The sequence below is a fragment of the Alternaria atra genome (assembly GCF_907166805.1).
Source record: "Alternaria atra isolate CS162 genome assembly, contig: 32, whole genome shotgun sequence".
Taxonomy (NCBI): Eukaryota; Fungi; Ascomycota; class Dothideomycetes; order Pleosporales; family Pleosporaceae; genus Alternaria; species Alternaria atra.
In genome coordinates, this window is record NW_025091331.1 from 360,034 (window position 1) to 387,080 (window position 27,047).

A 27,047-nucleotide genomic window follows, 5' to 3' on the forward strand; every position below is an offset into this window, starting at 1 on the left:
TCATGCGCCACGACTCGTGAACAAGGGCACAAGCTTGGACGGGTCCCTGCATGACGTGAGATAGACGATCGCAGCTCTATGCAGGCAGCTGGGCACGGTAGAACTTGATTTCAGGGACTTGGGGAGGGTGAGACGTGAAGTACTGGGCATTGTGAACTGTGGTATAAGATGGGGGGTTATAGCACGCTTTGTAGATTCACACATCAACACTATCAATTACAAGCAACCAATCCTAATAGCTTCCAACTCTACAATACAACTCATCTCTACCTCAATCAACCCAAACCTACCAACACCAAGTTCAGCAACCATGCCTCTCGCCCGCCGTCACGCTCCCCGCACCACTGCGACACGCGTTTCACCACGCACTACACGTGCTGCGCGTCCTTCCCTTAAGACGCGCCTTCTAGGTGGAAAGCGAACACACACTAAGCGCACACCCGGCACTACCGTTACTACTACGACAACCACTAGGACGACTCGCACAAGTGGTGGTCACCATGGTCACGCTACCACTGCGGCTCCAGTCCATCACCATAAGAGGCATGCTAGCATGGGTGACAAGGTTAGCGGAGCCTTGATGAAGCTACGGGGTTCTTTGACTCGCAGGCCAGGTCTCAAGGTAAGCAATCGCCATTCATAACAAACTATACTTTACTAACAATATTTAGGCTGCTGGCACTCGTCGCATGCATGGCACTGATGGCCGCAATGCCCGCCGTGTGTATTAAGTCAATCAGGTCAGAGTAATGAGAGAGTTTCCTTTGTTATGAGCGCTACGGTTAGTGTACGATAAGCCTGGAGATACCCGATGTTGTGAGCGTTTAGCACTTAGTAAATCACATGGAGTTCAACTTGTTCGCTTTGAGTGCCATTCTCTGTGCTAGATACTGTATACTTCAACTGTGATCGACAGGCATGTATGACGACTCCTCAATCGGCTTCATGCATGTCGAGTAGACTGCTCGGTCTTTCTCTACCGTTGTCCCACAGATCTAATCCGAGCAAGCTCAGACTGTGACGTCAGCTAGATGATGTTGTATGGACGTGCTGCCAACCACATCCGTCCATCTCGAGGCGTTCACTCTTCCTCAGGGCGGCGGTAGCCGTCAGGACCGCGAAGGATCTTCTCGCGCATATCCGGTCGACCGAGCCAGGAGATGTACCACGTAGGCTGTCCATGCTTGATGCGGCACTGCGTATCCCAGCGGCCTCCCACAGACTGGTTGTGCTTCGCGTACTCATCGTCCAGATTGTCTCCGCGAGGCTTGCTGCGATCCATACAGTCAAGGCACATGCCATTGAAGTATCCCAGCGTATTGGAAAGCGCCTTCAAGACGATGGTCTCCCAGTCGATGCTACGACAGCGATTGCACTTTGGGGTATACGCGTAGTCAAAGGTCTTGAGGCGGCGCACGACCTGGCCGATACTGGAGTAGTTGAGAACGTCATCGACTGGTCAAGCATCGCACTTGGTGAGGGCGAGCTGGTAGCGACCGATTGTAGCGTCCCAGCAGGAACATAGCGAAGATTCCGAACGAAGGACTCTACCGACGCGGGAGTAGAGCGATTTGTGTAGAGAGTTACGCAGACCCCCGCGGGCATGGTTCAAAGGGCCTGTTCGTTAATATTGATATCCGACGGTCCCCGGCACATGTGTGTACTACGAAAAAGAGAAAGAGAGACTTACCAACAAACATTCGCTCATTGATATGACGGTGCTTAGGACCCTTGAAGCCCTTAGGCGGGCGCTCCTTGACGTGTCCAACATGCTCATAGGCGAGGTACCTGGTGACGCGTGCATAGCCAACAGCATGGTCGAAGATGTAGCATGGGTACGCGAGAGCTTGAGCTATCGGAACGGTCAGGTTGGCCTTGGCCATGTTCTTCTCGTACCATTTGTTGAACCACTCCACCAACTTCTCCTTGATATTGCCGTCTTGGTGAGCATTCCACATCGAAATTGCATGCCAGACTCCCACAAGCGAAATGTCGAATAGACCCAACTCGTCCGAGCGCTGCTCAGAGAGCTCATGAAGTTGGGTAAGCCAAATGAGGGTACCCTCCTTGTTTTCACCATCGTTCTTGGATTCGGCATCTCCGCCGAAGGTCAGCTCCGTCTTATCGTTGGTAGCGTCAAGGAGCGCCTTCAAGTACGGCGACTTCTTGCAGATCTATGAAGTGACGAGTAAGTCCGTGACATGCTTGACACTATCGTTTTCGACGGTACCGATGATGGTAATGGTTAGATCAGACTGCGCGCAAGGTCAGTTATTGACGAGATACCGCAGGTAGAAGTCACATACCAAGCCAGGCTCGGTCGTGAGCACAATGTCTTGGTCTTGGACTAGGGATACAGCTGGTCCTTTGCGGACAGTCAAGCCTGGCATGGTGGGCAATTTGCTGTTGCAGAGACTGTAGCTGGAAGAAGAGAAGCTTGTAAACACTGTAGGTGGAAAGAGCAACACTTGGCGTTGCCGCTAGCGACGCGATCTCATGTGACTGCATACAGCAAAGGGCAGCGACGCCGACACCGCTCAGCTGAGAAGCTCACATCACGGTGACGGGTGACCGAAGAAGGTGGAGGCTGCCACAGACGACCACTCTAAGAGGACTATAGCAAAAGACAACAAGAAACATCTGAGAGTTTATGGACAATGCGAAATACTATTCTTATAGAAAGGCTCTCATTGAGAAGGTGAAGCTGGAAAAATGTACAGCAAAGCATACGTCCGCACCCATATGTAAACAATCTTGGGTCTTGCAAAAGGCAATACTACAAGGGACTAGTGTGTAGCTTACCTCGCGCTTTTTGTCTACAAAGCAGCTTGTATCTCCTAGTTTCAAGCAAAGAAAGGCTTACTATAGACGCCTCTGAAACGTTTGATACTGCTGGATTGATGATGTAAAAGACTAAGCATCTATCCAGTCCAGCATAGAAACTGAGCTCGCGAACAATCAAGATGTTCGTAGCAGACGCGCTTGCGTAGGCAGAAAGCCTGCTCGAATGTGCGCAGAACACGATCGTTAATTCTGGAGAACATTCCAATCATGACGCTCTTTTTCTAAAGACTAACTCATATCGACGAAAATGGTGATGGAGATGAAGTTGAAGGACAGCAAGTCCAGCCGAGCCATTCCCGCTAGCGCCGATATGCAAACCATGCAAACATCATCACCAACTTATCGACTGATCTCATACACCTATTTCCAAAGCCGCCGAATTGCGATTCCACAACCACACAATGCCTCCTCCACGGCTCTCTCCAGCGTTACTTCGAGCGCGACCGCAAGCGAATTACCAATGTCTCCGCCGCATAGCACCCTTCCGCCGCGCATCAACCACACCACCACACAACGACATAAAACCCGTCGTACCCTGGAAAACACCAACAAGTGTCTGGTCACCCGAGAACCTCATTCCCCCACCTAAAGATGGCGAGGTACTATTGGAGCGCCGACCAAACCGTGCATTACCACCGTACGTCCACCCACACACAAGAACATCCTACTTTCATCAACCCTCCATCTCCACTTCCTCGTAGCAACCAACCACTAACATCCTCCTTTAGAGTACCACCCCTGATATCCCCCCAAGTACTAAAAACCCTCCCCATCTTCATCATCGCCATGACAATCTCCCTCTTCGCCTTCTTCAACTACCAAAAGCAAGAATCCTCCGTCGTAACCGCAACCCTCTACGCCCTGCGCACCAACCCCCTCGTCCGCGAACAGCTCGGCGACGAAATCTATTTCGCGAGCAAATACCCTTGGATCAGGGGTGAGATCAACCAGCTGCACGGGCGCATTGATGTTAGCTTTTGGGTCAAGGGGACGAAGAGGGCGGGGGAGGTCAAGCTCAAGTGTAGGAGGAGGGGGAGAGGTGGGCTGTATTATACACAGGAGTATAGTTTGACGATGGAGGATGGGACGAGGATGGAACTCTATGATCCACAGGGGAATGCCATTGATCCGTTCCAGGCAATTGCTATCGAGGAGTAGAGTGACGAGTGAACTGGGGGGGAGGATACCTTGGCTGTTTTGGAGAGGGCGGCAGAACTGGTCTAGGAAGTGTGAGGATATTCGAGGGGCCGAGGATGCAAAAGTTTACGGCCCGGCACCTTCTGGCTGTTGGCGAGCACCTTAACAGAGTACCGAGTGAGGAAGAGTCAGCGGTTCCTATCGCTGTGTAACATATGTAAATATATGCTCGCATCATATGCCACCAGGATGCAACGAGAACCAAGTCATGAATGGTAACACTAGACATTGCTAAAGATGTGTATGTACTAGTAAGAAAACAAAACCGAAAAGAAAGTCGTGCTTCCAGTGAAGGACAGCTCGCTCGACAGATAGTAGTCTCTCTGGAGCGTCAATGATTGTAATCCCAATGTGAACGCCAATGCCGTGTATAGCAGTATGCTGATGCAACAGACCAAAAAAAAAAAAAAGAAAGTGGTATCATAGTAATCGTACTTCTCCGCCATCAACTGTTCCCCTCGACCCTCATGGCTCTACAAGTCCATCTAGATCTTGTCGTAGTCCGCCTCAGGCCTCCTAACGCTAGGGTGATGCGCGAGGTTTGGCTTAACAAGGTGCGCAAACTGTGGGTTGACGTTCAATGGATAGCTAATTTCAGGCATGCGCGCAGTCTCATCCTCCTGCTCCTCGCGCTGTCGCTGCCAGAACTTCTTCCTGGCTGGCTCACCAGATGTGGTACGCGAGTAGATTGAGCTTGAGGGGCGGTGCGAGAAGAAACTTGGTTTGGCAGGGGATTGACTGTGGTAGGATGGTAGGAAGGATTGGCGGGCTGTTCGGAAAGCGCGAAGGGGGCTGAAATCGAATTGGGAGAGGCGGTTGGGGTCGTTTTCCTTGTTAGGGGAAGCGACTTGAGGTGAGCCGCAGTCAACTGGCGGTGTACCCATTCGCATGGGTGGCGTACCACCGTGAACGTTGGTGCGAGAGGAAGTGCTCCCAGTGTGGTGGGTACTGATAGTGAAGGCCTTGTGTTTGGGGTCGTACTGAGATTGTGTCTCAAGATCCTCGTGGAGTGTCATGGCTCCTCTGGAGCGTACCATGCGAGCAGTGATCTTACGAGACTTGTCGCGGAAGACGAAGCTGGCGACGATGTTGAAGAAGCCAATGACAATGGCCAAGATACCCGAAGCGACGAGCAGGCGCCAGAGAGGCAGAATGAGCGACTTCTGGCTCGTGGCCTCCTTGTTCATGTTACCGAGCATGTTGAGTCCAACCACCATCATTGCGCAACCCAACGTGACGAAACCATGCGAAGGACTCAAGAGCGGCCAGTTACGAGCGTAGAAGTTGCGGAACAGCGAGCATTCTGAGACGATGAAGAACAGTCCAGCAATGGCGGTGATAACGTGACTCGTAGCATCGAAAAAGAAGAACTGTAAACCGTAAGCTTCTGCAAGTCACTAGAGTCGGCTTTTTGGACAAACCTTGGAAATGATGAAAGTCTTCACCAGCATGACTACGCTGCTGGCAACCACGGAAGCAAGAGCGACGATGTTCAGCCCTCGCAAGATGTTAAGGATAATGTAGCCTGGACCAGCCAGGTGTTCGGCTGATAGAAGCGCCATTTTGGTTGTGTAGAGAGAGTCGTAGAATACTGAAGAGTTCGAGTTTGTAGAAAGATGCAATTGGTCTGTCCAGCAGTCGAGAGAAGCGCGTCGAGCGTAGGATGGTGAAAGAGAGAGCGTATAGATTGAAGAAGTTAAGTTTACAAAGATAAGGTAGAGGGGAGGGTCCCACGCCGTCAAGGCAACACACCTTCAACAATAGCGACAATAACGAACAATAGAGACTGAAGATGAAGAATGGAAGGCAAGACCCGAAGTGAAGGAGGAAACCTCAGGACAAAATTCGCCGCTAGCCTAACTTACCGCTGTCGCGAACCTTACAATAGCTCAAATAAAGGCCCATCGCGCTGGGTGTTCTCGTCGCCTCACCTTCGAGTGGTCCAAATGACTCCAGTAACCATAGTCGCGCCAGTACTACCGGCGCATGTGAAACGCTCCCCGCTAGATCCGGCGGGAAGTGCAGAGCCAGAGCGGTCCAGTCAATCATCTCTCAGCTGGTGAGTTCGGCAGCGAAATTGTTGCAAGGCAAGGTACAGGGTCGACGTGGGGTTTTGGCATCCAGCCGACGAGGCTCGGTTTGGTCGAGGTATGGCAGTCGCGTAATGATTGGTGTTAAGGCCTTGAAACGCGCCCGCGTAGCCGCAAGGGTCATGTTTCAGGTCTAGAAACATCCGCACAGCGTGGGCCGCACAACCTGCGGGCGGCAAGACATGAGCGGGCCTTCAATCGTTAGCACTCCAACCCTCCAATGCGAGGCGCCACAGTCTGGAAGTCGTTGTTTTGGGGTGCTTGCAGTGGAGATGGGAGGCGCGAAACTGGCGGGTACACATGGCGCCAAGCGAGGGTCTGTCAGCAACGGAACTTTAATCGAAGATTGATCCACCTATTCAATCTTGATCAAACCATGATCGGCTTCTAGAGTCCTTGAGAAGGCTCGGTCATTTGACTATTAATCACTCCAAAGTGCCAATGCATCACGTATATCCAGTCAACAAACGTTGTGACATTGTCATATCGTAATTCAAGTATAGTAGGGTATAGTGCTATCAAAGATCGAAAAGCAAGTCCAAAGATCTCCGCTTAGCGAATGGTGAGCTCGCCTCCAAAGACTTTGCCCACTCGATATATGTGCCGTGGCCGAGGTAATCGGCCATTAACCTGTTGAGACCGTTAGCTGACTGTGTCATATCTTGGAAGTCCAGATATTGGATTACTTACCAACGTGCCATCTCGGAAAGCCAGCTCCTTGCCGTCGTTCATAGGGATGGCGTTATTCGGCAAATTGAATACATCTAGTAGAGATCGGTTCTCATCGCAGTCATTTATGGCAGGATCATGCCTCAGCACCGGCCTCGTTGTGGAGTCGAGTTTCCATGCACCGTCACTCTCGTTGTGAATATCCTGCCGTCCATATCTTCGCACATGTGCCAGACGATAGACTGAACCAAAAAACTCTTTCCGTTTCGGCCTCGTTCTGATTTCTGCAATTCTTGCAGTCTTCTCGTCTAGCGACATGGTCTCAATCGTAGGCGCTCCAGTGCGCGGATAGACACTGCGTAAGCTCGTTTCGCATTTGATCTCCAAATCATCAGAAAGCGTAATGTTCGGACGGGGCGCACTGTTACGCTCGAACGGATTGAACATTGCGTCATCTTCTGAAGTGATTTTAACTTTGTTTGATTTGGCATGCTGAAAACTGGGTCCGGAGTCCGACGGGCTCGACGGGGTTGATGGTATTGTTTCGCCGTCCGGAATAGCTGCTGACGTGTCGATTTCGGCAAGCTCAGTCACGGGCGTTGGAACAGGCTTGGAAAATGTTTGCTCAAAGACTTTAGGCGGTGGAAGGGAGTCGTGGGGTGTAACAGTTCGGCTTCGAGCACTCCAAATAGCTTTTGTAACACTTCTCTCGATCTGAGTCAATGGCTCACTTTGGCCACCATCATGTTGCCAAATAACGTCTGCTCCGTGCCGTTGTCGTGCACTCTTCCCAGCCTTCTGACCATCACCCTGAGGTACTGGTATTGGTACTGATACTGGTGGAAGGTAGCTTTGATATCGTTGCTCGTATTTCGCTCTGAGGGCTGGGCTGGCGAAGCTGTACACAATTCGTGACTCATGCGGAGCCTTCACGCCATGGATTTCTGGTAGACAAGAGAGGACCGACTTTAGACTCTTCTCCCAGGCGCCCTGACCCTTTTCCAAGTAAGAGAATCTTGAAGCCAACCAGTCAATAACCTGCATCGCAGTCAACCTTGTGCCTTTAGCACAAACTAGTGCTATCCTGGCTAAATCGCGGTTGTTTAGACGTTTTTTAGGTTCTGGCGAACCTGTGCTTGCTAGAGTCGGGCACATAGAGACGTTCAGGTCTAGAAGAAAGCGGATACCTTCAGCCGTCCCTTTCGATTCCGAAACTTTTGGCGTCTGTTCTTCAGCAGATGATGTAAGAACAGCTCGATCAGTCGTACATTCAGCAGAGGCTTGCTTGGACAGAATACCTGTGCTCGATTCAACGGGTTCAGGGACGGCGATTACAAGTCTCGGAGGCTCGCTCTCTCCCGGCGTATCTAGTTTGCTGGGTGAAACAACATGAGTACGGCGAGGTTCAGAGGCCTTCCAAGGTTCAACAGGGCTCGGATTCTTAACAGATTGAACACATCTCTTGCGCTGCGTATCGACTTGCGGTACTGAAGCGTTGTCGCAAGTCGGGGTTTCCTGCCGTACCTGCCTCGCTTTTAGAACAGCCTTCTGTTCGCTAATGTCAGCAATTGGGTCCACTTCCATCGACGTGCTTTGCCCAAGGGAAGTCTCGTGTAATGTGGTTGCGGCATCTTTAGCTTGGATGTTTGCGGTAGATATGCAGGACAGTTCATCATCACGAACCTTCCTGATTTCTGGTGAAATTTTTGTCCGCTCTAGATCAAACCAGGACAACCGGCTCGTTACTGAGTCAGGCTTGGCCTCTGACATGGGCACTTCTTGTGTTGAAGAGACCACCACCGGCTCGTGATCATCCAGTCTCGGAACTGAGCAATTTGCAACCAAACTGGCCGAGCTTGTTGGTAAGGTTGGTGTGTTATGACTACTGTCAACATTGGGAGTTTCGGGTATCTCTAGCCTTCCTATCTCGGCGACATGTGGTCTGGTGCGACAGCTAGAACAATGAATACCCTTCTCTCCAGGCTTGGCCAATACATCCTGCTTTTGACAAGTTGAACAAAGAGTGTTTGAAGGAGTGGGCTTTTGGACGTAGGTTGAAGCGTCCAGGGCTAAGGCATCGCCATCATCTTGCATATGGTGGGTCTGTTGAGAGACATGGTCGTCGCGAAGGTGTTCGAACGACTCTTTTGGCATATGATTCTCAAGCTGACTTGAACCCTGTGATGGTGTGTTGGGAATCTCTGTGCGCTCGAGCAGCTTCGGTTCGGGTGGCTGAGATGAAGCAGAGGCTTTTTTGAGTTTAATGAGCTTGACAGAGTTGGTAGCGCTTGTAGTAAGTCGAGCAGGCTCAGGCTTAAAATGTGTGTCAGAATTCGTCTTGGGGAGATGGTCTGACAACGTGACACCTGGAGCTGGAGGAGCAAATCTTGGCTTAAATATCTCCCTCACTACGGAGTGGCTAGTAGGCGCTGGTGTCGAGGACAGCCTAGCATTCGTACGTGTTCCACCATCGCTTAAACATAATGAGCATCTCCAGCGTTGTCTGTTGCAGTTAGTCTTCGGCACAGTACAACTGTCCTGGTGTCTTACGGATCAATGCCAGGGGCGAGTGGAGGCTTTCGGCAGCTATCATGGTATGATCTGGAGCATTTCGAGCACAGAACGATCGGATTGTAACTCGTGGCACTAGACTTATCACAAATACGACATTTAGGTTTGTGCAACGAGGCGGGCTTCAAAGGCTGTCTTGGATAAGATACATGGCGGCGTCCTGAAGTAGAGTGGGTGTTCCGGTTGTCATGCCGATGAGGATCAGATGGTACTGGAAATGACTTTGATACAGAGATCAGCTCAGGCCTTTGCTCACTTTGTACAGTGAAGGCATTTTCAGGGCGTCCACTGAAGCTAGAAATACGTATTAGCCCAGCTATGTGTTGCCTCGGAATGTGCCATACCTGTGCCTAAGCGCGCTGGGACTAGTTGGCGGACACGCCTGTCGACTCGTCGAGCGTGAATGATATGTCTCTGCGCTGGAATCCTCGTAGGTTGTGCGTTGACGCTTCAGTGGGGGCGGTGATATCGCACCCTTTTGGCGTGGTCGCACATGGCTTTGGCTCACAGTAGAACGTTTCCTGGATTTCCCTTCGGTACCCACGCCAGATCGGCTATGATGTGGTAACTTGATCCGAATTTCAGAGGATGCCTGTCGTTCGCCGTCATGGTCGTTCATCTGGAACGTTATATAGGAGCAAGAGGTGACGCCTAGGATAATACATGCATGTTAGCGCATGCTTTATGATCATCGTTGAGGGAGTAAAGTGGTGGTGGACAAGATGAATCAGCTCTTTTCAGTTTGTTGTTATACAGCAGCATTTCGCATCACTGGAGGCTTCCGCTTTGCTTCTTCAACGAGCAGGCACGTGCAGGCAGTGACTCCTGCGACGTACCAGGTCAACGCAGCAGGATCAAAGGAGAACCATCACAATGTTCTGCGATCTAACCTTTTACCAGTAGTCATCATGAAAGAAAGGATACGCGTCAAGTGTCAGTGCATTGTTGCTTACTTGGTATGTGGTTCAGTCCGTTAACACGACACCGAAGAGAGTGAGCTTGGTCTAACAAGACGCGTTTACGACGAGGTGCCGCTTCCGTGTAACATAAGGAAAAAGTCGACGTGAGGGTGGCCTGAGTCCGGCCATGCGGAATTTGTGATATACCATGCGTCTGAGTGAGAGAAAGAGGCGAGGCTGATAGTAGAGCCGGGAACGCACCGGTTGTCGTGTGGTGTGGTACCGGGGACGAGAAGAATCAAGGGTAAGGCTTCGAGGCTGATCGCGCTATCACGTGCCGATGATCCGGTGGGGCAGGCGCATCTGGCCTCTAAGTGCACCTGCATGTGCTCGCTGTTGAGATCCACCAACTTTACTGCGGCGCATAACTACAAGCTGCTGTAATGGATTTTCTTAAATCAGCGGTTGCGTCTGCGATATCCAAAGGCCCTGCATTTGGTTACACATTTGGCGATCGGGTCGACTTGAACGACTCCATCTGGACACTGCACAACGGCACAAAGCGAGTATGGCCCGGAGATCTGCATGTGCATGAGCGTTTGCTAACATTCATTTGCTAGGAAGATGGCTCTAAATGCAGCATTTTCTCCTTCGACATAACCACTAATAAGTCGCGATTACCCCTCGCTCGCAATGCGCTCCGCAAGCTACGAACGCTGCGTCATCCAGGGGTCGTGAAGGTCCTAGATACAGTAGAGACGGAGACGTACATTTATATCGCGACCGAGCGACTAAGCCCACTTAGCTGGCATGTCAAGAGGAAGAGTCTGACAGAAGAAACCACGAAATGGGGGCTGCACAACATCGCGAAGACGCTCAAGTTCGTCAATGCCGACGCAGCGTCTATACATGGCTGCATCCGCCCAGCCTCGATATTCTTTAGCGAAAGTGGCGAGTGGAAACTTGGCGGCTTCGATGCGCTGAGCTCCGTGAAAGAAGATGATTCAGTATTACCAACCTATGGCGGTCTTATACCAGACGCGGGACGATACATGGCGCCCGAGGTTTCGAAGGGAGGGTGGGAAGTCGTCAAGCAGAATCCGACACACGCGGTAGATGCATATAACTTTGGTATTCTTATCTTCGAGGTCTTCAGTGGCAGCTACAACAGCAGCGACCAGTTAGGGCAAATGAAGAGCATTCCTCCAAGCATGCACCAGTCATACAAACGCCTCCTCAACCCCAACCCAAAGTCGCGAATGAGCGTGGGCCAGTTCTTGGATCAGGGGAAACGTATAGGAGGTTTCTTCCAAACGCCTTTGATCCAAGTCACGGACGACATAGAGAACTTGGGACTGAAAGCCGAGGATGAGCGAAACGAGTTACTTGGGTGAGTGGTCCCAGGATTGAGTCGAGATGAGCATACTGACCGTCCATAGAAAGCTTGACGCGGTCGCAGACGACTTTCCCACGGACTTCTTCAAGATGAAGGTGCTTCCCGAGCTACTCAAATCAGTTGAGTTTGGAGGCGGAGGCGCTAAAGTGTTCGGTACTGTTATGCAGATAGGGCAGAAGTTGTCAGACGACGAGTACGAGACACAAATTACGCCGGTTGTGGTACGACTTTTCGGAAACCCAGATCGAGCAATACGGGTCTGTTTGTTGGACAACCTGCCGCTCATGATTGACCATCTACCCCAAAAGCTTGTCAACGATAAGATCTTCCCGCAAATGGTAAGCATTTGTCCAATGATATCGTGCACATGCTAACTCTACCAGGTAACTGGCTTCTCAGATATCGCACCGGTAGTGAGAGAGCAGACTGTAAAAGCTATTCTCACTGTAGTACCCAAGCTGTCAGAGCGAACAATCAATGGCGAGCTTCTTCGTCATTTAGCAAAGACGGCGAATGATGAGCAACCCGGCATTCGAACGAACACCACAATCTGTCTAGGAAAGATCGCGCGGAATTTAGGAGCTAGCGTACGTCCCAATGTGTTCAAAATACAAAGCAGATACTGACATATTGACAGAGCCGAGCCAAAGTTCTTGCTGCCGCTTTCTCTCGCTCGCTTCGCGATCCGTTTGTGCACGCTCGGAATGCTGCCCTTCTCGCACTGGCCGCAACAGCCGATCTCTTTACTGAGGATGACTGTGCGACCAAGCTCCTCCCCATCATGTGTCCTTCACTGGTGGACAAAGAGAAGCTTATTCGTGATCAAGCGCAGAAGAGTGTCGACATCTATATTGCACGTATCCGCAAGTTTGCTGCCACGATGCCGGATACCGTACTCCCATCGCCAGGTCTCGCGTCTGGCGGGGGACCCACTCCACGCATAGGAACGCCCGCCAACGATACGTCGTGGGCCGGCTGGGCCATATCAAGCTTTACCAACAAGCTAGCATCTACAAGTGGAGATATACAGGCCAGCTCAACTACCAATGGAGCAGCGGATCAAAGATCGTCTTCGGTACCACCAGCTACCACGACAACCAGCAAACCGCCAGTTCCACTATCAACAAAGCCAGGAATGCCTCTGCATAGCGCCAAGAGCACCGCATCGATTCCTACTATAAAATCACCAGATCCAGCAGCGGCTTTTGATGATGAGGCAGAGGACTTCAATAACGACTGGGGTGGCTTCGCTGACGAAGGGGATAAACCACAAGTGGAAGAGGATCCATGGGGCACGCCAGCTGTGTCGAAGCCATCATCTACTACATCATACGACGACAAGGGTGAGCCAGACTTTGCGGGTTGGTTAGCAGCGCAATCGAGTGCGAAAAAGACAACGAAGAGCGCTCTTCCAAAGGGTCTCACTAAATCAGCAGCGCCAGTAGCAAAGGCAGCTAGGCCTGTAGTTGGGAGCAGGTCGAGTACAGGAACGACAACGAGGAAAGTTGTCGTGCCGCCCAAGAAAGAGATCAAGAAAGAAGAACCGAAAGCCAATGAAGACGAAGAAGAAGGATGGGGTGACGCCTGGTAGTGGTGAGGTGTCTTGCAAATGATGTCGATTGTTCAGCATAGCGACGGCGTCCTTGCGGTCGGTTACACCTGAGAGATTTCATTCCAAGACCAAATGGCGAATTTTAGAGCATACAATCTTAGGGATACATAGTGTTACACATGATAGCGTCGTCGACTTCTACGCTTTCTTCTCTTCCTTTTCTCGCTTGCCAAATGTATAGGCTAATCCGCAACCCGCGACATTGATTGCACAGAGAGCAAGTGATCCTCCTCTTACTATGCCGCGAGCACTAAATTTGTTCTTGATACCCTAGTGTTCAATTAGCTTTTGCCACTGTCTACGTACAGTTTTTGGTAAAACGATCCAAGCATACCTGACTTCTCCGCATAGCGAGCAACGCGTAGAGGCCACTCCATGCAGCCGTAATACCAGCAGCATCGGTCTTGTAGTTGTTCAAATTTAAGTAGGAGGAAAAGAGCAGGACGGGTGTAAACGTCATGGGGAAAAACTGGAAGGGACGAGCATGTTGGGCTGTGATTAAGGTCGCGAGGAGTGTTGGAGGTACAGAGTTTTCTACAAGAAAGCGATTGAGTTAGTCGTCTTGAACCCGAATATCATGGCCAAAGTGAGACACGTGAGTGACTAGATGATCAGGAAGTGACATGTGAACGTACCTCCCCAATTCCTCAGCGATTGGAGCATAGACTGCTTTGGTTGCGCAGTCATCGTGAAGCTCGTGTGTCCTTTTGATATTTGTAAGAGAATTAACGGGTACGTGAAGGGACTCGGTGCTCAAGGAACAGTCGCTGGAGGGTACATGGGTTGAGATTGGTGAAGTTGAATGACGTTAGTCCGGGAAGTGGACCGCCAGCCCGTGCCAACCCAGCACCTGGAAACTGGCCTCCGGAACTCGCGAACTTCAACAGAAGCAGATAACACGCCTATCACGATTAATACAACCACCCCCCAGTCCCCTGAACGACAACAACTCCAACGCCCACACATCAAGTTCGCCGCCACAACACCACCAGCCGTCTGTCCTTGCGCATCGGCCTCCCTTCGACACCGCTGCCCGCCCGGCAGCATAATCTCCTTCCACATAAACACCAATACCCCACACACATAAACTCGTCCGTCGAACAATGTCCGGCAAAACCTCTGGCTCTGATGCCAAATCGCGCGACCACCACGACGGCAGCGCAGGCCGAGCCTTTACCGTGGAGCAAAAAGCAGCCGTAATACGCATCAAATCGTGTGCGCCAACCGCCTACTACAAGATCCTCGGCCTCGAAGAAGTCAAAACCACCTGTTCAGACTCGGACATCAAGAAGGCGTACCGCAAGCTCTCGCTGCTGACGCATCCGGATAAGAATGGCTATGATGGCGCGGATGATGCGTTCAAGCTGGTCAGCAAGGCATTCCAGGTGCTGAGTGATCCGGATAAGAAGAAGAAGTACGACCAGTTTGGCGGGGATCCTGATGCGAGGTTTGATCCTAGGGCGCATGCAAGCGCGAATGGTGGGGGCGGTGCGAGTCCGTTTGGAAATGGGTTCGCGAGGAGAGGAGGGTTTGAGGAGGAGATGACGCCTGAAGAGTTGTTTAGACAGTTCTTTGGTGGTGCTTTCGGAGGGCCTTTTGGTACGTACTCACTCATTCAATCAGAGCCCGGTGCTGGTCATAAGTTATACCGTGTAACGAAAGACTAACACTTCACAGGCGGCATGGACACAGGACCAGGCTTCGTCTTCAACCTAGGCGGCGGCCCAGGTGTACGTGTCCACCAATTCGGCGGCGGTCGACCACGCAGACGCCCCGGAACCGCTGTACCCCCCGGCTCTGAAGGCCAACAAAACGTCTCCTCAGCCTTTGCCAATCTCCTGCCCCTCCTCTTCCTCTTCGTCCTACCCCTCCTCTCCTCCCTCTTCTCCGGCTCAAGTACCACATCCGCAGGCCCCAGCCTCGTCTTCGAAACACCCCGCTCCCCTAACACAATGAAGCGCGTCTCCACACGGATAAAGATAGACTACTTTGTCGATCCCAAGGACGTTCACGACTACACGCCGAAGAAGTGGCGGAAATTGGATGAGCAGGCTGAGAACCAGTATGTCCATGTTACCAACACGCGGTGTCAGAATGAGCGGGTTAAACAGAGGAGAGCTATGGAGGAAGCGCAGGGTTGGTTCAGTGTGGACCAAGAAGCTATGAACAAGGCGCGGAACATGGAGTTGAAGAATTGTAATAAGCTCAGGAAGTTGGGGCTGGAAGTTTACTAAGCCAGGATCCTTGAAACGATTGGGTTGGGTAGACTTTGTTGTAGGGTTGACTGTACGTATCTTTCTTGCTGGTGAGTTGTCGGCTTGAGCGGTCTTTTAAGGGAGTTGCCTTGGAGATATAATTAGTCTCAGATGCACGCATGGCGTATAGAGGCGTTTGACAGCATCAACCGCGCGTCAATGGCGCAGGATATTCCCTTCATGAGCAAAGTTACTCTATTCCCTTTCTGCTCTCCTATATACATCTATTCATACTCATCAAGACATTCGTCCGGTGCATTTTCAACCCAGATTCACTAATCTTACAACTGTACATATCCTACAATCAGTCCTTGATGTCTAGAACCCCCAGAACCTAGCAATCCTCATCTTAACCCCCTCCCAACTATTCAGCTTGGGCCGAACGTCCAAATAAAAGTTCAGTGCCTTCCCCACCTTTCCCTCATCCCTTCCCGCATAAAAATCAATCACATACTCAACCTTGGTTCCACAGCGATCCACAACCCAGTCATGTCTATCAAACGGCGGCTGATACCCCATCAGACTCTTCCACCGTGCCCTAGGTGTCAAACTCGTGCTCAACCCGGAAAAGGAAGCTAGCTTAGGTCCTCCACATTTCTCAGCGCCGCGATTCGCTTCCCAGGATTTGATCTCGTGCCAGGCGCGCTCGTTGACGGCGTTGTGGATGGGGACTATGGTGCGCATGTCTGGGGCGGAGGGGTCGTAGGATTTGCGGCGCATGGCGTCGAAGAACATTTGCTCAGAGGGGTAGATCCAGTTTCCGGTTTTCTTGTCGGAACCTGTATCGCGCTCGTTGTTTGCTGGCCGGGCGTCTGGTGTGGATGGCGCAGCGAAGTTGTCGGGTAGGGCCCGTGGTATTGTGCTGACTTCACGGTCGGTGCCGAGGCGTATCTGGGAGAGGATGCTTGCATGCGTAGGAGGCGGAGATGTTGTGCTTTGGTCTAGCGAGGAGGAATCGCATGATTGCTGGACGGCGGATTGTGAGGGTGCTGGCGGGGCGGCGGGTGTTGGTATGGGGGTGTTATGTGGATTTGGTGGTGCATTGGCATTTTGGGCGCGAGCTTGGGCGAGCCATGCTTCGCGAGTCTTGTGATCGACTGGGCAGGCTGCTGCTGGGTCGTCTTGTGAAGACATTGTGGTGGAGATGTGTGGATTGGAGATTCCGAGAGACTCGGGATGGTGACGGAAGCAGTTCGAGAAATCCTGGGCACGGGCCTTTGCGGAAACCAATCGATGCTGATTGGCTGACCCTAGACTATTGCATTTCACCACTGCGGACGATTTCCCTAACGCTTATCCTTCTTCAGGCGGAGTAGGCTCTGTAGTAGGCAGTCGATCCCCAAGATTGAACCTGTCAGAACTGTCCTTGAGACGGATAATTCCGCTTTCTCAAGTCACTGTCTTGGATCCGCGCTTTCTAGACCGCATCCCAACTAGACCCTGCATATAAACAAAACCCCACCTGCCACCAAAACCCCCCGACGTTCACCGCTACCCTTTGTAATTTGCTTCTTTCCCTTCTTCTTGTATAGCAAACGTCAACATGTCCGACATCCACCGTGCCAGCACTACTGCTCCCGTAAACATCGCCGTAATCAAATACTGGGGAAAGCGCGACCCTAAGCTCAACCTCCCTACCAACTCCTCCCTCAGCGTCACCCTCGCGCAGTCCGATCTCCGCACCCACACCACTGCTTCGTGTTCATCTACCTACCCGAAAGAAGACACTCTTCTTCTCAATGGCCAATCGCAAGATGTTTCTGGTGCAAGGACGCAAGCATGCTTTAGGGAGCTTAGGGCATTGAGGAAGCAACTCGAGGAGAAGGACTCAAGCCTCGCCAAACTCGCCGACCTTCCCCTGCGCATCGTCTCCGAGAACAACTTCCCCACCGCTGCCGGATTGGCTAGCTCGGCTGCCGGTTTCGCTGCTCTTGTCCGCGCAATTGCAAACCTCTACGAGCTCCCCTCTTCGCCTACCGACCTTTCCCGTATCGCAAGGCAGGGCTCCGGCTCAGCATGCCGATCTCTCTTCGGCGGATACGTAGGCTGGGAGCAAGGTTCTGCTTCGGATGGCAGTGACAGTGTTGCTTTCCAGGTTGCCCCTGCAAGCCACTGGCCCAACATGCGCGCCGTTATCCTGGTTGTCAGCGCAGCCAAGAAGGGCGTGTCGAGTACTACTGGCATGCAAACCACAGTTGCTACCTCCAGCCTCTTCCAGTCAAGAGCCACAGAGACTGTGCCACGACGCATGAAGGAGATGCAGGATGCTATCCAGAACAAGGACTTCGAGGCATTTGGCAAGGTCACCATGATGGACAGCAACTCTTTCCACGCCACATGTCTCGACACCTTCCCTCCCATCTTCTACCTCAACGACATCTCTCGAGCGGCCATCAAGGTTGTCGAGAGCATCAACGCTGCGGCAGGCAAGATCATTGCTGCGTACACCTTCGACGCAGGCCCAAACGCGGTCATATACTACCTTGAGGAGAACGAGAAGGAAGTTGCAGGTCTGTTCAAGCAGATTCTGAACGAGAAGGACGGATGGCAGGGCGAGAGAGGACAAGCTATCCAGGCCAACGCCGACGCGCTCGAGAAGGTCAAGTTCGAGGCAGGCCCTGCTATTACATTCCTGGAGGAGGGTGTTAGCAGAGTCATCTTGACCGGTGTTGGTGAGGGTCCAGTAAAGACCGAGGAGAGCTTAATTGATGAGAAGGGTGAACCTGTTAACAGCGCATAAGCATCTATGGCTAGCTAAGTCGCCGAATGTTGAGTAGATACCCGTATATAGAGCAGTGCCAACCGAGTCGATGAGCAGAGGCAATGAATGTGTTTGATCCCCCATGCCCTACCTCTAGTGTTGTTGCGAATGCCGGATACAAAGTCATAGACGAGAGTATCTTTGATAGCACGATACTCCTGCCTACTACATGAATTCGTAGAGCATTTTTGGTTGCTTCAACCTGTGTTCTAGGGTGCTACACTCAGGTACTAAAGATACCCTGTTTTCAAGTCTCCAGCCCAATGCATAAAGTATCGACCTACAAAAAGATTCAAGAGCGGATCCGTTGGTGGTAGGTTGGTGAATGAGGCACGTGGAGGAAGGAACGAGCGATCAAACACGGAAAGGACACTTGATAGTGAAATAAGACATGATGAATATAGATTAGATCTGAGCTGGCTAATATAAGAGCCATACCATAGAGAGCCAAACTGCATAGTTGACAAAGACAAGATCCGAAAACGACAGGAAATTTGCAATGGAATGCACTAAAGCGCTTCACGTCATGGTATAAGACCCCTCCCAAGATATACAATGCAACGCCCAAGACAAACAGAAACAACCATTACAGAGAGTATGCACGTATCATCTAATCCAAGACGACAGCAAGAATGATGATGACAAGAACGATGGCGAGAATGAGCAGTAGAATGCATGCCTTACTCCTTGCGCTCTTCTGGTAGTTGCTCGCCTGCTTAAGGTTCACATGTGCGCCTCGCGATGCGTCGTGCGTGGTCTCGACGTTCTCTTCGATGATGTCGAGTTGAGCTCCCTGCTCATGTACCATGTGCGCAACATCACGGAACAGCTCGTTGAGCTCGCCGACTGATTGCTCGATATTGCGGATCTCAGATTCGCGCTCGATAATCATCGATTCCTGGAAGTCGACCTCATCCTGGTTTGCCAAGCGCAGCTGCTCCTGCTCCTGTTGTTGCCCGAACTCTCCTCCCCGCTCTTCGCTTGGCGATGATACGTCTTGGAGGGCGGTGCGTGCCGCTTGTGCCGATTGCTTCTCTTTCTCTAGCGCTTGCTTCTGTAGGTGTTGGAACTCGGTGAGCGATGCTTTGAATTCGCGCTGAAGCTTCGATTGCGTAAACTTTTGCGAGGGCTGTCTCCTGTTAGCTGCTGTCTTTCATCTCAAGGACGGTGTGCCCATACGCCAACATCAGGCCAGGTTGTGATCTTCTTCAGCCCTTCTCCAAGCTCCTTGAATTTGTCTGATGTCTCTTCGACAGTCGTCTTCACGCGCTCGCGCACACGAGCTGTCTCGTGCTTGGTTCCTAGCTTGGCGGTCTCTTGCGACAGACGGGCAACGTTGCGAGTCAATGCGAAAAGATCATCGGAGAGTTTATCAGCGAAGTCGCGGAACTCTGGGTCATCGGCGTATGACGGATCGTCGTCCCTTCGCCATGTTGTGGGCTGCGATTCGAGGGCGCTGGAGCGTTGGAACGACATGTTGTCGGATAAGGGAGAGGGCACTGGCTGTCCTCCGACAAATGTATCAGAAGGATGTCTGGAGCGGTGCGATTGTGTGTATAGTTGCTGTAGCCTAGTGCTGTGGTCCAATCGTGGCTACCTGGAGGTTGGTTGCTCGGTGGTTCCTGCGGCGATGACGAAGGACCGCGGCTAAGGGCACATGGCACAAGGCACAAGTGGACCCCTTAGGTAAGCATGCAGCTGTCGGCGACGAAGTGGTAGCTCCGCCGATCAACAATGTTTGTTTGAACAAAGTCGGGCGCTTTCACTGCTGCGAAGGTACTCCACACTACAGTACCAACGCGTTCGATCTGTTATTGGCGCGACGCCATCTTTTTGCTTCTTTTGCTATGATATAGCCAGTTCCTCACTCATACGCTCTCTCTACCCCAAACCGCTCCCAAGCATGGCGCTCGCACCGCTTGGAACCCAAGTGCGCCCATACAGAGACTACCTGACGCCAGCTCTACACCGAAGATTCAACAAGGCCAGTCGATATACGCTTTTGCTATGCTATGGGATCGCGTGTTGGATGGGGGAATGGGATAACCGTGAGAGATCCTGACAGAAATACAAACACATTTACTGACTCCATACAGTACTATGGCTATGGTTCCCACTAGGTCTCACTGGCATTCGAACCCTCCTAATCTTCCTCTCTGCTCTTACCATCTACGTCCTTCGCGTCGCCCAGTGGCATGTTGGCCAGCGCCAAACACAAACAAAAGCCGAAACATTCACCAAGTACTTCTTCCGTCCTGCAACGCTGGTCACACTTGTTGCCTATGCTTTCTCCGCCATGATGTTTGTAGAGACATACATTTGGTCGCGGGGTACCAAGGACAGGCTCAACTTTATCGAGGCGGGCCGCATGCACGAGCGATTCCGACTGAACGAGAGGCCGCTTTACCTGCGCTACCTCTTCTACCTCCTGGCAGCGGCGCAATCTGGAGTACATTTGTGGAAGGACTACGACAAGATTGAAGTGCAGGCTATGAAGCCTAAGAAGGAGCGGGGAGACGCAACGACTGCAGCACTGGCGCGACGGGCACCCAAGCCCAGAAATGTCCTCATCAGACAGCTAAAGGGCATTGCGACACAGTCAAGCTCACTGGCTTCGATCATCGCTCTTGCTGGTTTCGGCGTCTACTTCATCGGCACCCGGAACCTGATCTGGAGCTACTACTACAGCTTCGGTCGATATCTCTGGAGCCTGTCCAAAACTTCCACGCCAACGGGACTTGCCCCATTTCTTCCGCTGTGCTTCATGTTCATCACAGAAGGGACGCTGCTAGTCGTGCTCTGGGAGTTTGTCAACAAGACCTTCGACGTGTATATTGCGCAAGAACCATTGAAGAACGACCTGCCGATCACGAATGATTCCACAGACCCCAATGGATCTCTCCTAAACGGCCTCAAGTCGAAGAAGGATACTGTCAGGGTAAGACGAAGCAATCCAGCCACTACATTCATTGCTAACTGATTTAGGCCATTGCTTTCTGGGAGCTAGCCCTCGTTACTGACGCCTTCCCCAATCGCCGCAAGACTATTTACAGCGAAATGGATCGTAAGAAGGCGCCGACACACCAGCAAGTCACGGACCTTTGCTTAGGGGAGCTCAAGTTCCTTATCGACCGCGTTAGCGTTGGTCTTGATCCCGCCTACCAGCCCAACGATGGATCTGGCAAAGACCAGCCAGCAGGACCTGTCAGCTTGGTACCTCGTATCGCACAACCACTCAAGGATGATAAGCCAATCTCTGCTGCACCACCAAAACCAAATACTAGATGGGAACACGTCGAGGCAGCAACAGCCAACATTGCGAAGTCACATAGCGCCCCTGGCAACGCACAGCAAGCGTACAGTCGCGAAGCTATAAACAGAGGAGTGAAGAAGGCTCAAGAGGGTGCAAAGGAGGCCGAATCGTTTTTCACGACGTACTACAACAAGCTTGTCTCTTCCCCGGTCGGCGTATTATTCCAACACTCCTTTCGACGGACAGCGAACATTGTCGTTCTCGGCGCACCTTACTCTCAACTCTCTCGAGTTTGCAATGCAGCAACTGCCCTGGCGAATCTTGCAGTCTTTTCCCTGGCTGAGGATAGTTTAGGACGCTTCCACCAAGGTATCCCAAGCATAGTGCGCATATTCACTATTGCGCTCAAGAAGATCGATGAGTATATGGAAGTAGCTCCTATTCACTCGAGTGACATAGAGACGCTCAACAAGCCGGAGGCGGAGAGGAGAAAGGTGTCTGAAGTAGACGAAGTCAGGGAATGTCTCAGAGAAGGTCTTGAGAAGATTCTGGGTAGCTTCAATGAATACCTGAGCGGCATGGGCCTTAGCAGGCTGGAGATCATGGAGGCAAAGAAGATTGTGGGTGTTAAGAAGGCACCAGAGATGATTCAGGCGGCTGCCAAACAGTAATTGTCAGTTCTCTAGAATCCCGATCTGTAAGAATATACGAATGAACCTGACAAAGCATCAATATTCTATCCTGTATCTTCAATTGCCAGTGCTCTAAGATCTGCATGTGTTATTACGCAGACAAATACATCACCATAATGTTGAATGCAAATGTTCGCTAACAAGACGCGTCGGCTCCACATGTTCAGGTGCACATCGCATGAGCCAGGCCAGCCCAGCTCCCATTGCAGACCCACCGTCTACTTCCATCAACAAATCAAACATTGCGAAGCCAGCATCACCCGATTCGGAAAATGCCAGATTCGATAAGATTGCAACATCATGCAGCGGTCATTGGTCCCGTCTGACATGAGCTCGCTGTTTCAAACGACGTTCGTTCCAGGGGTAAACACGGTAGCGCCCCACATTGAACTCCGTGATGCGCGTCCGCATCGATATTGTTACCCTTTGTGATAGAGCCAAGGACGTCATGCTGGAGGAGTATGGGTTGGTGGCTTTTTAGTTCTTGTGCTCTTTCATCTATCTTACATTCTCTTTCCTTTCGTCGTCGTCGTCGTTCTTCTTGTTACGATAACTCGGGATTTGTGGCGTTGGAAGGTCAACACGTTTACCCTTGGACGATCACCCGGATTTACGCTTCTGACTATCTTTTCAGCCGCAGGTCTTACCTTGGTATCCTTCGTTGAGGTGTATTTTGTATATTCTTTCATTTCTTCTTTCTCGTCTATACGTTTATTGCGCCTTGTTACATTGGGATCTGGCAATCGTATTGCATCCTTGGAAGCGCTCAAGGCTGAGTTCCAACGGGACACGTTAAACACCAACGCATCTGGATTGCTGGTAGTCGACGTTTATACCTCAATTCCTCAAGAGGAACCAGTGGGAAGACTCAAGAGTTCAGAAGCAAAAAAAAACTGAGGAGCTCAGACCTTGAATACCCACGTCACCAACACCATGCATACCTCACTACCAACCTGGCTCGCGCTCTCGGCAGCAATTCTACCCACAGCAACAGCCTTCTACCCCTACCACTACTCCGTAAGCAAGACCTCCACCTCGAGCCGCTCGCACCGAACCGCCCCACCACCCTCCCACGCTGGGAACACACGCTCTGTAACGCTCCCCCTTCGTCGCGCACGCACGCCTCTTCGCGCCCGCCAAAACGTATACAACATTGTCAACTCGAACAACCCGAGCCAAGAAAACAGCGTAGCCATAGATCAAGATGGCAGCGATCTCAGTTACATGGTCGCTGTAACAATCGGTGACAGCTCAGATGAGTACCACATGTTGCTCGATTCAGCAGCGAGCAATACCTGGGTCATGGGACAAGATTGTGAGAGTGAAGCGTGTAAAACGCATGCTACGTTTGGGAAGGGGGATTCAAGTACACTCAAAGTGAGTTGTCCCAGATGTCCTGTCAAAGTTGTAGTTGCGAATGCTAACATATAACCCAAAAGACAGACGAGACCAGCCCGTTCAGCATGACCTACGGCACAGGTACTTCTTCGGGCCACCTAGCAACAGATACACTGCATCTAGGCCAGTCCCTTTCCCCCACTCTCACCTTCGGCCTCGCAACAAACGTCTCCGATGAATTCCGCGCATACCCCATGGACGGCATCCTAGGCATCGGCCGCGGCACACAAGGCGCCAGCACCACGGATGAAATCGACACCCCACAAATCATGGACATACTCTCCTCGCAGAACCTCATCGGCGCCAAACTCTACGGAATCCACCTCTCCCGCGACTCGGACGGTAAACTAGACGGCGAGTTAAACCTCGGCGAGGTGAACAAGGAGAGGTTTAGCGGTGAGTTGAATTACCTAGATTGCGTGGACAATGAATCTGGGTTCTGGGAAGTTCCTTTACAGGACGCTGGAGTCGATGGCATCAACGTCAATCTCACAAGTGGGAGCACCAACCGAACGGCAATTATGGATACGGGAACGTCTTTCATCCTCATACCGGAACCGGATGCGCTGGCTATTCATGGCAAGATCGAGGGCTTTGAACAGGACGGCGAGATCTTCTTCGTTCCCTGCGAAACCAAGTCTGTGGTGCAGTTTACGTTTAACAACCGGATTTATAATATTTCTACGGCGGATTGGATTGGCGACAAGGATGATGATTCTGCTTTGTGTAGGAGCAATATCGTCGGTAGGAAGACGTTTGGAGAGGCGCAGTGGCTGGTGGGTGATGTGTTCTTGAAGAATGTGTATAGTGTCTTTGATTTTGAGAAGAGTAGGGTGGGGCTGGGTGTTTTGGGCGAGGAACAAGTGGTTGTGGGGACGGAGAGTGCTAGTTCTACAGGTATGTTTGAGTCTTTTTTTTTTCCTTTCTCTGCGTTAGTGACATTTAGCTGACTTGAATTTTTCAATAGGTACGGCATCTCCTTCGGCATCGAGGACAGCAACGGAGACTGGAGGAGCGACTTCGACGTCTGTGGGTCATGGGCAGTCTCAGGATCAGCAGGGTGGGGCTGTTGCTCAGTCTTCAATGTCTCTCTTCACAGTCATTGGAGTATTTACTTCGATTTCAATGTTCATATAGTATCTGGCACATGGGTACGGACAGCATTTCTAGCACGGCGTCAAGGAGGACATGACATCAACGGATTGGCACCACTACCTAGATATGCTTCAGGGATTCAGGAAGCGGCATACGCGCACAATGTGGACATGGATTCACACTTACCAAAACTGCATACATATCTATTCACATCCATTGCATATTGCACACATGTTGCACATGGCATCACATACAACACACTATCCATTCTCACCCCCTCCTCGGCTTCCATCCGAAGTGGTGGCCTGATCCTCTGCTCGCCCCCATAACATCTCCACTTTCCGCCTTATCCACCAGCCCAACTCAAATCAAGCAAGATGCAGGAGGATGCGAGGCGAGAGGCGAGAAAGCGGGGCGGTACCTCGGAACGAGGTATCCGGTTCATGAAGATTGGGTAACCATCTTGGTACATGCTTTGCATAACATGGACTTGTTATTGTGGAGGCCAAGATGTGGGAACGAGTCAGTAGGAAGAGATACGCCTTGTTTGATGCAAGATAAGGGTGAGATGGGGGGGGACGTGTTTCAGCCGTGATATTGCCCATGGCTCTATGATATCAGTTTAGTTTGTCCGGTAGCATTCTACGTCAGCAAGGCAGTGGAGCATCGGGTCGTAGCATGTAGTCACAAAGGAATATCTTGATAAACCCACTCAACGATTGGTATGGGTAGACACGATAAGAGCAAAACAAAGCACCCGTTATTAGAAAGATCCTACCATTTGCTCAATCTCGATCCACACGCTCGGAGAAGATAACCCCATCATGAACTACCCCAAGATGATGTACGGTCCAAACACACAAAAGATCCAGCACAATAACGCCTCGTATAGGTGCCGTCAGAGATGGACAGCAAGCAGACTGGAGGAGTCGACTCGTCTGCTACCCCTACCGGCCCATGACATGTTTGCCCTCCTTCTCAAATAGACCACTATTAGACACCCGATAGCCGCCACAGTGTTGTTCTTGTCCAGGCCCAACATCGCGCGGTTGCGGCGGCTTTGGACCTATATCGTCGCAAAGTCTTGTCCAAGCTTACAAGATCAAGCACTTCTTGGTCTTCTTCTCTTTCCGGGTCAACAGAGCAGCCCGGGTGGCGTGCTCGAATACTTCTCGGACGCCCTCGTTCGTCTTGGCCGAGCACTCGAGGTACTTCTGAGCACCAATCTTCTTGCGCACATCCTCGGCCTGGTCATGTTAGTGAATTGAAGTTTGAATGGACTTTGTTGTGGTTACTAACCTGCTCGGGTGTCACGGGCTTCTGCGAGGTCTTGTGTAGCTCCTCAATAGTCTTCTGGTCGAAGCGCAGATCCTTCTTGCATCCAACGAGGATGATGGGAAGGCCCTGGCAGAAGTGCAGAACCTCGGAGATCCACTGTTCTTTGTCAGTCGCTAGTTGCATGGGCGTGCCGCATGTCTCGTACCTTCTCCTGGACATTGTCAAGCGAATCGGGCGAGTCGATGGCGAAGCAAATCAAGATAACGTGCGAATCGGGGTAGGAGAGAGGGCGGAGACGGTCGTAATCTTCCTGGCCAGCGGTATCCCAGAGGGCGAGCTCGACGTGCTTGCCGTCAACCTCGACGTCGGCGACATAGTTCTCGAAAACGGTGGGGACGTAGACCTGTGGAAGAGGGAGTTAGTAGGTGGGTTGTGGAGTCAGTGGGAGCAGAGATGGCTGCGATGTGGATGCAGACCAGCTAGGCTGACGCGGCTCAGGGATGCAGGCGAGGCGAGCGGCGAGTACTGACCTCGGGGAAGGTGCCCTTGGAGAAGACGCTGTAGAGAGCACCGTTAGCAAGTGTCGTTGCAGTGGGAATAGCAGCGCTGCGTGGATGGGCGCTTGCTTGGGGACGTACATGAGCAGACAGGTCTTTCCACAGGCGCCGTCACCGACAATAACGAGCTTTCGTCGAATCTCGGCCATGGTGTCGTGTGTGATGGGTTATTGAGGTCGTCGGTGGGGGCAGCAAGATCTGTTTGGGAGGTGGTGAGTATTTGGATGGAGGACTGGCGGTGATTGAAGTTGGAGAACAGCGGCTTCAGGGTGTTATGGCTCTAGGCACCATGGCCGCAACGGGGGTCGTGCTGCAACAACTGCGGCTGAGTTCTGCTTGCGCCACGCAGCGCTTCGGCGATTGCGGCCTAGCGGGCAGGAAATGCGAGTGAATGTGACGTACCTGGACAGCTGCACTGTTGGAAAATCACGTAAAGGGTTGGTGAAGCGTCGTCGCGATGGGATGTAGGTTGGCCGAGAG

General features: G+C 51.7%; 12 protein-coding genes across 12 annotated transcripts; 6 read left to right on the top strand and 6 right to left on the bottom strand.

Moving 5' to 3' along the window:
* Positions 1 to 1,081: 1,081 nt before the first annotated feature.
* Positions 1,082 to 2,390, bottom strand: ALTATR162_LOCUS9863 (uncharacterized protein; the record flags this gene model as incomplete). The annotated part of the gene is made up of 4 exons (XM_043317499.1): positions 1,082 to 1,455; positions 1,691 to 2,174; positions 2,226 to 2,255; positions 2,307 to 2,390. 4 exons carry the CDS (start codon positions 2,388 to 2,390, stop codon positions 1,082 to 1,084), a joined length of 972 nt encoding a protein of 323 aa, XP_043173434.1.
* An 855-nt stretch (positions 2,391 to 3,245) lies between these two features.
* ALTATR162_LOCUS9864 (uncharacterized protein) lies at positions 3,246 to 4,002 on the top strand (the record flags this gene model as incomplete). Its single annotated transcript, XM_043317500.1, has 2 exons — positions 3,246 to 3,481; positions 3,573 to 4,002. The coding sequence occupies 2 exons, from the start codon at positions 3,246 to 3,248 to the stop codon at positions 4,000 to 4,002; spliced, it is 666 nt and encodes a 221-aa protein (XP_043173435.1).
* A 524-nt stretch (positions 4,003 to 4,526) lies between these two features.
* ALTATR162_LOCUS9865 (uncharacterized protein) lies at positions 4,527 to 5,603 on the bottom strand (the record flags this gene model as incomplete). Its single annotated transcript, XM_043317501.1, has 2 exons — positions 4,527 to 5,411; positions 5,463 to 5,603. 2 exons carry the CDS (start codon positions 5,601 to 5,603, stop codon positions 4,527 to 4,529), a joined length of 1,026 nt encoding a protein of 341 aa, XP_043173436.1.
* A 1,080-nt stretch (positions 5,604 to 6,683) lies between these two features.
* ALTATR162_LOCUS9866 (uncharacterized protein) lies at positions 6,684 to 9,990 on the bottom strand (the record flags this gene model as incomplete). Its single annotated transcript, XM_043317502.1, has 4 exons — positions 6,684 to 6,761; positions 6,822 to 9,166; positions 9,628 to 9,665; positions 9,716 to 9,990. 4 exons carry the CDS (start codon positions 9,988 to 9,990, stop codon positions 6,684 to 6,686), a joined length of 2,736 nt encoding a protein of 911 aa, XP_043173437.1.
* Positions 9,991 to 10,713: 723 nt separating this feature from the next.
* ALTATR162_LOCUS9867 (uncharacterized protein) lies at positions 10,714 to 13,257 on the top strand (the record flags this gene model as incomplete). Its single annotated transcript, XM_043317503.1, has 5 exons — positions 10,714 to 10,836; positions 10,891 to 11,660; positions 11,710 to 12,004; positions 12,050 to 12,253; positions 12,304 to 13,257. 5 exons carry the CDS (start codon positions 10,714 to 10,716, stop codon positions 13,255 to 13,257), a joined length of 2,346 nt encoding a protein of 781 aa, XP_043173438.1.
* Positions 13,258 to 14,381: 1,124 nt separating this feature from the next.
* Positions 14,382 to 15,512, top strand: ALTATR162_LOCUS9868 (uncharacterized protein; the record flags this gene model as incomplete). Its single annotated transcript, XM_043317504.1, has 2 exons — positions 14,382 to 14,877; positions 14,956 to 15,512. 2 exons carry the CDS (start codon positions 14,382 to 14,384, stop codon positions 15,510 to 15,512), a joined length of 1,053 nt encoding a protein of 350 aa, XP_043173439.1.
* A 339-nt stretch (positions 15,513 to 15,851) lies between these two features.
* ALTATR162_LOCUS9869 (uncharacterized protein) lies at positions 15,852 to 16,667 on the bottom strand (the record flags this gene model as incomplete). The annotated part of the gene is made up of 1 exon (XM_043317505.1): positions 15,852 to 16,667. One exon carries the CDS (start codon positions 16,665 to 16,667, stop codon positions 15,852 to 15,854), a length of 816 nt encoding a protein of 271 aa, XP_043173440.1.
* A 409-nt stretch (positions 16,668 to 17,076) lies between these two features.
* ALTATR162_LOCUS9870 (uncharacterized protein) lies at positions 17,077 to 18,273 on the top strand (the record flags this gene model as incomplete). The annotated part of the gene is made up of 1 exon (XM_043317506.1): positions 17,077 to 18,273. The coding sequence occupies one exon, from the start codon at positions 17,077 to 17,079 to the stop codon at positions 18,271 to 18,273; it is 1,197 nt and encodes a 398-aa protein (XP_043173441.1).
* Positions 18,274 to 18,904: 631 nt separating this feature from the next.
* On the bottom strand, positions 18,905 to 19,770 carry ALTATR162_LOCUS9871 (uncharacterized protein; the record flags this gene model as incomplete). Its single annotated transcript, XM_043317507.1, has 2 exons — positions 18,905 to 19,423; positions 19,474 to 19,770. The coding sequence occupies 2 exons, from the start codon at positions 19,768 to 19,770 to the stop codon at positions 18,905 to 18,907; spliced, it is 816 nt and encodes a 271-aa protein (XP_043173442.1).
* Positions 19,771 to 20,197: 427 nt separating this feature from the next.
* ALTATR162_LOCUS9872 (uncharacterized protein) lies at positions 20,198 to 22,218 on the top strand (the record flags this gene model as incomplete). The annotated part of the gene is made up of 3 exons (XM_043317508.1): positions 20,198 to 20,342; positions 20,391 to 21,232; positions 21,280 to 22,218. The coding sequence occupies 3 exons, from the start codon at positions 20,198 to 20,200 to the stop codon at positions 22,216 to 22,218; spliced, it is 1,926 nt and encodes a 641-aa protein (XP_043173443.1).
* A 954-nt stretch (positions 22,219 to 23,172) lies between these two features.
* Positions 23,173 to 24,774, top strand: ALTATR162_LOCUS9873 (uncharacterized protein; the record flags this gene model as incomplete). Its single annotated transcript, XM_043317509.1, has 3 exons — positions 23,173 to 23,616; positions 23,679 to 24,534; positions 24,605 to 24,774. 3 exons carry the CDS (start codon positions 23,173 to 23,175, stop codon positions 24,772 to 24,774), a joined length of 1,470 nt encoding a protein of 489 aa, XP_043173444.1.
* A 1,052-nt stretch (positions 24,775 to 25,826) lies between these two features.
* ALTATR162_LOCUS9874 (uncharacterized protein) lies at positions 25,827 to 26,716 on the bottom strand (the record flags this gene model as incomplete). The annotated part of the gene is made up of 5 exons (XM_043317510.1): positions 25,827 to 25,979; positions 26,032 to 26,166; positions 26,216 to 26,413; positions 26,541 to 26,568; positions 26,649 to 26,716. The coding sequence occupies 5 exons, from the start codon at positions 26,714 to 26,716 to the stop codon at positions 25,827 to 25,829; spliced, it is 582 nt and encodes a 193-aa protein (XP_043173445.1).
* Between the last annotated feature and the right edge of the window lie 331 nt (positions 26,717 to 27,047).